Below are 9722 nucleotides of genomic sequence, written 5' to 3'. Positions count from 1 at the left end.
ATAGTTGAGTATCATCAGCATAACAGTGGAAACTAATCCCGTATTTTCTAATAATATTACCAAGGGGCAACATGTATAATAAATCTAGGATAAATCTTAGCTAACTTTGAGTTAGTAAAATTAAGTCTATGAAGTATCTTGAATTGGTCAAGTCCATGCCTGGAACAAGGAGATGAAGAGTGCACCTGGTCAGGGATATCAGCCCACTCCCTTTCTGTAAATTCTATGCCCAATTCACTCTGCCAGGCCACTCGAATACTGTCTACATTTAGTGGATCTATAGTGGATATAATAGAGTATATAGATGAAATAAGCCCCTTACTGTTTGGTTTTAGATCAGTAACATTTCAATGGGTGAGGAAGGGGGTAGCACTGGACAATAATTAAAAACTTTCTTTATAAAACTTCTGATTTGCAAAAACCTAAAAAAAAATGAGTTCTAGGCAAGACAAAACGACTTTGAAGTTCCTGAAAGGAGCAAAAGGTATTATTACAGAATAAATCTTTCAGAAGCTTAATCCCGTTCTCTATACGCATTGCAAGGACTTTGGCTAATATTTTAAAATCAACATTCAATAGTGAAATTGGCCTATAAGACTCACAAAGAGTAGGATCCTTTTTATCTTTTGGAAGAAGAGAGATTGAAGCTTGTGTGAGTGTTGGAAGAAGGGTTCCATTAACAAAAGATTCGTTATACTGCTACAAGAAGGGGGCCTAGTAATGTGGAGAACTTCTTATAAAATTCTATAGGAAAGCCATCCGGCCCTGGAGCTTTACTACTCTGCATTGCTCTAATGGCATCTGTTACTTCTACTTGTATTATGGGTTTGCCAAGGTCAGAGTTAAGATTGACATTTATAGTTGGTAGATTCACTTTTGTAAAAAAGGAGTCTAGAATTACTGAATCATTAGGATATTCTGAGGAATATAAAGCAGTAAAAAACTGGACAAAGCTATTGTTAATATCTTGTAAAGAATATAACAGAGAGCCTGATGAGGTCCTGATGTGAGTGATCGTTTTCAAATTATTTGATTGACGAGCCTGAAAAGCTAACAATTTACTGGCCTTGTCCCCAAATTCATAAAATGTATCCCGAGTTTTTAACAACCTTTTCTCTACATATGAGGTAGACAATAGATTATATTCAGTTTCTTGAAGTGCCCTTCTGCATCATCATCACGAGGCGCCGTCATCATGCAAAGAATCTGCGCAAAGGATCATGGGAGCCCCAAGTGTCCATCAGTTGTACCCTTCCAAATCCTTCATTCCGAAGGGCCCTTTGAAGTGGCCAGTTTTGAGCACTTCGGTTTGGAATGACCCTTCAATATGGCGGCCATGATTGTTTTCACTCCGGAGTGCCCTTCGGAGGGCGATATATCCCGTTTGGAATGCACTGTTTTTTTTTCCTGAAGTGAAAACTACGCCTGCAGCCGACTCTAAAGATTTCATTGGTAATCTCAATCACAGCGCTAACTGCCTAAGTTACATAAAACTGAAACAAATAACCCTAACTTTATGCAACACCAACAACAGTGTTTTGGGGGCCTGAAAACGCAAACTTTCAAAGTGTATAAGTTCTTGAAAACAATTCCGGTTTCATCTCTGTGTACAATGACACAAATTTGTGAAAATGATTATGTCATGTGCATGCGTACATGTTCAGTCTATAGACATGTGTGAGGTCCTTTACAAAGTGACATCGCCAACTACTGGCCTGGCATACATTATAGGCCTACAAGGTTAAATAATCGTTTTTGCTAATCCGTGTGAACCGTTTTGACAACGTTGTCATCTATATGTGAAACTTTTCAAAAATGCAAAGGAAAAACGTTTCTGTTTTGTGGTACATCTTTGGCATGTAACGTAGGCCTATACACTTAACCTATACGAGGTGTTTAAATGACACCTTTTTATGCATTTTGATCGTTTATTTACATGGCTACAACATTTTGGGGGCCTATTGAAAAGGCTTTTGAAAACACCATTAACAAGAACATCTCCATATAAAAGTGTGAAATTTTATGAAAACAGTGACTGCATATTACATGTTCAGTCTATAGGCATTGTTATCTGTTACTGACTGTATATTGGTTTTGAGCTTTAATAAAATATAAACATATGCCAGGCAGGCCAGTGGTGACTGCCAAATACCGGCATGCATAATACAGTGTTTTTAGTAGTTATGTTTGTTTTGACAACACTGTCATCTGTACATAAAACCTTTCAAAAATCGCAAAGGAAAAACGTATACATTGTGTAAACGCACCCTATAGCATTGGTAGCACACCCTTGTTAGCGTCTGCATTACTGTTTGACATGCTGACTCGAACAAGTGAACAGGTGAAACAATATAATGCAAATGAGTTGACCAATGAACTCTGCTTTTAAGTTGGGTGTTGTGCTTAACACATGTAGGCTATATTTGAAGTCTTCATCTAAATGTACAAAAAATTATGGAAACAGAACCACTTCACTGTCCATAATTCTCCAGATCCAGACTCTGAATCTAAATTTGAAATGACTTTTAATAGTTAAATGACAGGTCGTAACAAAAGCTATGCTAAATATGCCTTTTCTTTTCTTTTTTACAGTAGCTGATATGTTCCTGGATCAACATCTTTTGTTGATCCTGGATCGACATTACTGTCCAAAAACATAGACCTAACCTTACATTTACATTGCATTTACATTTAGTCATTTAGCAGACGCTTTTATCCGAAGCAACTGAGGACAATGGAAGCAATCAAAATCAGCAAAAGAGTAATGCAAGTGCTATAATCCGCAAAACCAACTAAAAATGCTGTATTATGCATGCCAGGCCAGTAGTTGGCGATGTCACTTTCTAAAGAAACACTACACACCTGTATACCTAATACGCATTTGCATGCGGTCACCATTTCACAAATTCACGTTTTCGTAGTTTAGATGATAACGTATCGTTTTCAAAAACTTGCTCTTAGAGTTTTCCAACATTTCAAAAGTGTTTTAAGACCCCAAAACACCATATGTGAATGAACGGTCAAAACGCACAACAGAGTTTTCCATTTTTAGTTGAAACTATCCAACTGTATATTTAAACAACCTCTTTCAATCAATCAATCAATCAATCAATCAATCAATCAATCAATCAATCAATCAATCAATCAATCAATCAATCAATCAATCAATCAATCAATCAATCAATCAATCAATCAATCAATCAATCAATCAATCAATCAATCAATCAATCAATCAATCAATCAATCAATCAATCAATCAATAATCTTTTACTGGGTTATTAACATAGCTAACGTTATGCCTATAAAACACAAACAACACAAACCAACAACAACTTAAGTCATTATTAAAAGGTTGTGTTTTGTAAGATCAAGTAATCGAGCCAAAAGTTCATTTTTGAAAACTGAATACTGTCCTAGTTTTTTTTATAAGTTATGCTATAATGCTACATGTCGTCGGCATAGTCATTGATAAATCATCTTTTGTGCAACCGAGCTTGAATGCAATGAAAACGGTTTATTTTGTTGCATTGCAATAGTTGTGTTTAATTCTCTGTAAATGTAATCTAGCCCCGCCCACATCCTCTCTCTCTCTCTCTCTCTCTCTCTCTCTCTCAGATCAGTGCGCTCTGGTTTTCTTCAGTATTCCTAAAGCTGACCAGCTCCATCATTCCAGAGGGGAAATCGCTTTCGGTCTGTTTGTATTCCACATGTTCCTTGCCCATATTATTCAGGTAAATGTCTTCTCAGATGTCCCTTATTTGCAATGCGATGTTTAAACAAATTAACGAAATTGGTTTTGTTGTGGCTTAATCTTTTTGGATTATAATGCAGCGCTGGTTGCACTGTTAATATTACAGTCAATGAGCTTTGGAGACTCTCTAAATAAGTGCAGAGCAACTTCAGTTTTGTCTGCCGTTAATATCTTTCCTTTGATATTTGTTTCCATTTGTTTGGTTATCTATCTCACTTCGTTAAACGCGGGCGCACACTTTACAGTTGTGTAAAGGTCCATCAGTCCCTCTCTGTGTCCCCTTATGCAGGGCTGATGGGGACTCTCAGAGATCTTCAGTTCGCACTTCAGTTGAAGATTGAGGAGTTACGGCAGAGAGATGCTCTTATCGACGAGCTGGAGCTGGAGCTGGACGCTAAAGACGATCTGATCCGCCGCCTGCAGGGGGAGCTCGACCGTCTGCGGCTCTCCGCTCCTGGCGCCTCAGCAGCTGGTACGGAAAGCGCTTTATTTTATTTGTCAGAAATACAATTTTTGAGTAGTAAAATATATATTTTCCCCCGTTTATAATCTGATTTTAAAGGTGCATTTACTCTTATTTTTTTGATGATTCAATAACTGGTCGCGCACGTCCCAGGTAGCCAGCGGAATCGGGCCGGTTGGCCAGTACCGGTTAATTGTATAATCTGTGCTGGCCTGATTGTGGCCCGATGCTGGCAGTGTCGGCTCAGTTTCGGCACCCGGACTCGGGCCAGCGTATTCGGGCCGATTCTGGCGCGTCATTCATTTCCGTGATTCACACGAGTCCGGCAACCGCATCTGGCCCGAGTTATTTCTTCCGGTTTGCCGGATTTGGGCCGTTATCGGGCCAGATCTTTTTGGCTACCTGGGGTATAGGACGTCGCTACTCGCTACTCAAGAAATAGTAATTTCTGTGTAACATTTCTATCATACACACAATGGACTCCATTAAAAATGATTAATTGAATTTACTAATTTTTTAAAGTAAGTGGTTGCAATCAATTTATTTTAGCTACATTTAAATAAGCAAATTTAGTTGATTAACTTTCAACTAAATTAGTTTATTTAAATGTAGCTACAAATAAATTGATTGCAACCACTTACCTTAAAAAAAAATGTAGTATCATTTTTTATGCATGCCACTAACCCTATATGTACATAAATGTGCATGCTTAATTGCATAATCATATTGTAGCAAGGACAAGTTAAAAGAAGATGCAACCTAATTAAAGTATTTCCGACTCCACCTGAAGCGCACAAGTGCGTCAGCATGAAATCAAATTTGATCTTATTTATTTTCTCTATGCATGTCACTGTGAACGATTCATCCTTGGATATATATTTTTATTTCCATTTTGACCTCATAATCTTTAATCAAAATATTATAAACTTACCTGCCATTCCTGTGATATGACTCACTTCTCTCTTACGAAATACAAAAGGCCTTTCTTCTGTGGAATGATATTTTGAAAAATGTTTCAATGTGTTTTTCCATACAGTTATAGTTCATGGGCTCCATTTTTTTATTTTTGGTTCCCAACATTCTTCAAAATATGTTATTTTATGTTCCACCAAATAAAGAAATACATACAGTTTTAAAAACAATATGAGGGTGAATATTCATTTTTGAGGCAACTATCCCAAAAACTGTCAATTTGCTGCTCGTCTGTATAGTAGTCATATCTGTACAACTTTGTTGCAACACCAAGTCTCTGTTGCTTGTCATTGGATATTGTCAGCTCTTTCTGAAAATAAGTGATCACTGACAATGACTGTCAGTGTAAATGACTCTTCCAAGATGGATGGTGCATTTTATGAGTAATATTCACTAAATGAACCCATGTTACACAGATTACGAACAAATTAGTGTGTGTTTTGATACAAGGTAGAAAAGTATGAATAGCTTGTTTTGGCGTGGTTTCTCACAACACATCACACAGTGATTACGTATCAGGTCAGTAGGCAACATTTTGTGGTTGTTTGAATGCATTTGAGAATGAAAGCAATCCGGTTGAATGCATTTTCAACGATCTCCGAAAGAGTCAAAAGTGGACAAGCTCAAAACATTTTACACCTGTATTTACTGTCGTCCACTTGTGATCAGATTGACAGAAACACCAACGAAATCTTATTTCCAAGTGTAAACAGGGCCTCAGTTGCCAATTTTTGCATTGGTGGTTGCTGCATCACTTTGCATTTGCGTATAGTCGAACTTTGTTAACTCTGTCATCTCAACTCTGTTGTTTCTGTTGCCCCTCCACACTATCGTCGACTTTTTTGAAACATATCGATGTAATGGCAATCAAATCTTATTTGAAATTGATGTTAATTGAGTTTTAAATTAAATACAATTCCAAATGTTCAGAAACACATTAGTGCAATCATAATAATCTATGAGAAAACAAATCTGACTTTATTTTTATATGCATTATGCATCAGCAATCTACGCAGAGTTCAGAGGTAACAACCCAGTCTTTTTTAATCTTATAAAAACATTGTATTATTCATCTTTACACTCATTTCATTTGCATTTAGGTCAACAACGTGTTTCTTCCCTGAGAGTGAGGAGAAAAGCTCTGCTAACAGAACCAGTTACCTTGGAGCCGAAACTAGTCTTACAAACCCCACCAATCAGCTACAGCAAGAGTCAAGAGTAAGAACCTGCCTAAAATCTCAACTCATTCCCTTATTGCCTATACTGATACATTTCCCCAGTGTAAGTCTTTATCTGTCTTTATTTCTTTCAGGTTACAGCAGCTGATAGAATCGGCTGTGGCAGAAAATGAGTGTATGAAATATCTAGACAGGGATCAGATGCGGTGTTTGGTGGATTCTGCCTATCCCATGACACTCAAACAGGGTGTGAGTGTTGTCCAGGAAGGGGATAATGGGACCCAGGCATATATAGTTGAAGGTGAGGAAGAGTGTGAGAATGAAAGAGATACTCTCGCCTCATAATACTTCTCATACTGCATGTTGATCTGTGAGCATGTCTGAACATTCACAGATCCCAGTGCTTACATGGGTATTTTATAACCCAGTGCTCAAAAGTCACTCATTATTAGCCGAGGTCCAGTTATGCCTCCAGGCGTATTGTGAATAATTGATTTTTGTGGCTCTTTAATACTCTCTCTGGTTTGCAGTGAGATGTGCTTATGTTTTGGTACTGTTTGTCTTTTGCTTTCGGCTTCTAGTTACCCTTCAGCTCTTTACATTCAGTTTACATATAAATCACAATCATCAAGGCCGCATTTGACTATTAGTGTAGTTATATCCCCTTGATCCTATAATATAATATAATATAATATAATATAATATAATATAATATAATATAATATAATATAATATAATATAATATAATATAATATAATATAATATAATATAATATAATATAATATAATATAATATAATATAATATAATATAATATAATATAATATAATATAATATAATAATTTTGCAACTGTGCTTTTAAGAATTTGATGTAAACATCCTCTTTGCATTTGAAATGAATAACAGCATTTACAGATTTGTGGGTTTGGTTTTAGCTCAAGTATACTTTGTGCTTCCCTGTTGATTAATAATAGTTTCTCTGCAAAAGCTGTTATATGTGACAAAACAATTTCTGATAAAATACAAAATCAGAGTAAAATTTAAATAAACTCCAGATCCAGACACTCTTATTTATTTATTTATTAGTATGTTTTATTTATTTATTTATTTTTCGAGGGAGTTCAAAAGCTTGGGGTCAGTAAGATTTTTATGTATTTATTTATGGAAAGAAATTAATACTTTTATCCAGCAATGATCAAAACTGACAAATATATTTTTTTATCTATTTCAAATAAATGCTGTTGTTTTGAACTTTCATCAAAGAATCCTGAAAAAATGTATCTCATGGTTTCCACAAAATATGAAGCAGCACAACAGTTCCCTATCTATACTTCACTCGTACGGCGTCTTGCTAAAAGACGCTATGGGAAAAAGCCTTTTTTCCCCTGAACTGAAGCCTTTTTTCAATCACGCAGTGTAACTGCATGGCCATTGGTTCGTGCAGTGTATTAAAAACGAACCAATGGCTCCGCAGCGGGGCTGCACGAGCCTATGGCGACGAAGCCCGCCAGAATGGGTGGGGCCATCTGGCTATATAAGCAGGCGCTTCGCCACAGGATCCTCAGATTTCTTCTCCTTCAGCGACGACGACTACGCTCTCTGCTGATCCCAGAAGCCTGCTCGCCGTTGACATGCCTCGCAGTAGGACCCAGCCACCTCTCTGCTCGGCTGATCCGTCGCCTTTTCCTCGGCAATCGGGTAGTCCATGGCCAGCCTTGTGGTGCTCGAGCGCCACTTGTGGCTTACTTTGACGGAGATCAAGGATGCGGACAAGGTCCCCTTCCTTGACGCCCGATCTCCCCCACCGGCCTCTTCGGACGGGTGGTTGAAGGTTTGCTGAGAGCTTTACGGAGGCACAGAAGTCGTCCCAGGTCATGTGACACTTCCTGCCAAAGCGCTCCAGCTCTGCAGCTGCTCCTAGTCGCCCTAAGCCTACGCAGACTCAGCAGCCCATGGAGCCTGCACCTGCCGACCCCACCGCTCAGCCTGCTAAGACTCAGCAGACACAAGGGTGTTCCCGCTCAGCCAGACGCTACCCCTTTCCTAAGCGCCAGGGACCCCGACCCAAGATAGCATTGGACCCGATGCCTCAGGCGTCTTCCTGATCTGCAGGACAGGAAGAGGAGGGGGCCAAGTCTCGTTACGGCGACTACGCTCTCTGCTGATCCCAGAAGCCTGCTCGCCGTTGACATGCCTCGCAGTAGGACCCAGCCACCTCTCTGCTCGACTGATCCGTCGCCTTTTCCTTGGCAATCGGGTAGTCCATGGCCAGCCTTGTGGTGCTCGAGTTCCACTTGTGGCTTACTTTGATGGAGATCAAGGATGCGGACAAGGTCCCCTTCCTTGACTCCCTGATCTCCCCCACCGGCCTTTTCGGACCAGCCGTTGAGGGTTCGCTGAGAGCTTTACGGAGGCACAGAAGACGTCCCAGGTCATGTGACACTTCCTGCCAAAGCGCTCCAGCTCTGCAGCTGCTCCTAGTCGCCCTAAGCATATGCAGACTCAGCAGCCCATGAAGCCTGCACCTGCCAACCCCACCGCTCAGCCTGCTAAGACTCAGCAGACACAAGGGTGTTCCCGCTCAGCCAGACGCTACCCCTTTCCTAAGCGCCAGGGACCCCGACCCAAGATAGCATTGGACCCGGTGCCTCAGGCTTCTTCCTGATCTGCAGGACAGGAAGAGGAGGGGGCCAAGTCTCGCTACGGCTGGACCACCCTCCAAGCAGCCTCTCTTAAGCCTCCTATCACCCCGTTCAACCCCGGGTGCAGAGGGAAATGTGTCTGTTGCAAATTCTGGGCCCATTCAAGTGCCCAAGCAACCACCCGCTGTTATAGTGGGAAAAATAAAACACAAACATTTTCAAAAAGAGAGCAAATTTCCTCTTCCGTTTCTCATGAGTGCCCTGCCCCCGTGCAGCCAGTCACTCAAACTGATCCAACCCCTTGCCAGGTTGGCCGAGGCCTGGCAAGCCATCCCCAGAGTGTCAGAATGGGTTATGGGGATAATAAAACAAGGTTATTCACTCCAATTCGCTCGAAGACCCCCGCACTTCAGCGCCGTGGTCTCCACCTCGGTGCAAAGCAAGGACGCTCACGTTCTGCGCTCAGAGGTGAAGAATCTGCTGGCAAAGGGAGCTGTAGAAATGGTTCCTCCAGCTCAGAGCGAGTCAGGCTTCTACATTCGTTACTTCCTCGTCCCCAAAAAGGATGGCGGTCTCCGGCCCATCCTCAATCTCAGACACCTGAATCGCGCCCTCATGAAAAGGTTGTTCAGGATGACTACACTGAAGCAGATTCGCAAAGGGGACTGGTTCTTTTCTCTGGACCTGAAAGACGCATACTTTCACATCCAGATCCAGA

General features: G+C 40.4%; 1 protein-coding gene across 1 annotated transcript; it reads left to right on the top strand.

Moving 5' to 3' along the window:
• Window positions 1–4045: 4045 nt before the first annotated feature.
• On the top strand, window positions 4046–8467 carry LOC107665187 (cGMP-dependent protein kinase 1-like). Its single transcript, XM_016455968.1, has 4 exons — window positions 4046–4223; window positions 6287–6404; window positions 6499–6665; window positions 8274–8467. Exons 1-4 carry the CDS (start codon window positions 4046–4048, stop codon window positions 8465–8467), a joined length of 657 nt encoding a protein of 218 aa, XP_016311454.1.
• The last annotated feature ends 1255 nt before the right edge of the window (window positions 8468–9722 follow it).

The sequence above is a fragment of the Sinocyclocheilus anshuiensis genome, unplaced genomic scaffold (genome assembly GCF_001515605.1).
Source record: "Sinocyclocheilus anshuiensis isolate Anshui unplaced genomic scaffold, SAMN03320099.WGS_v1.1 scaffold691, whole genome shotgun sequence".
NCBI lineage: Eukaryota > Metazoa > Chordata > Actinopteri > Cypriniformes > Cyprinidae > Sinocyclocheilus > Sinocyclocheilus anshuiensis.
Note: the sequence above shows the minus strand (reverse complement) of the source record. Positions and strands in the feature narration are given on the sequence as shown.

What these genes read in the sequence shown, in the direction of transcription:
- LOC107665187 (XM_016455968.1), top strand. Translation starts at nt 4,046, where the DNA reads ATGGGGACTCTCAGAGATCTTCAGTTCGCACTTCAGTTGAAGATTGAG. An exon ending in TCCTGGCGCCTCAGCAGCTG is followed by an intron (nt 4,224 to 6,286) that starts GTACGGAAAGCG and finishes ATTTGCATTTAG; the next exon opens with GTCAACAACGTGTTTCTTCC. An exon ending in CCAGGCATATATAGTTGAAG is followed by an intron (nt 6,666 to 8,273) that starts GTGAGGAAGAGT and finishes CCAGCTCTGCAG; the next exon opens with CTGCTCCTAGTCGCCCTAAG.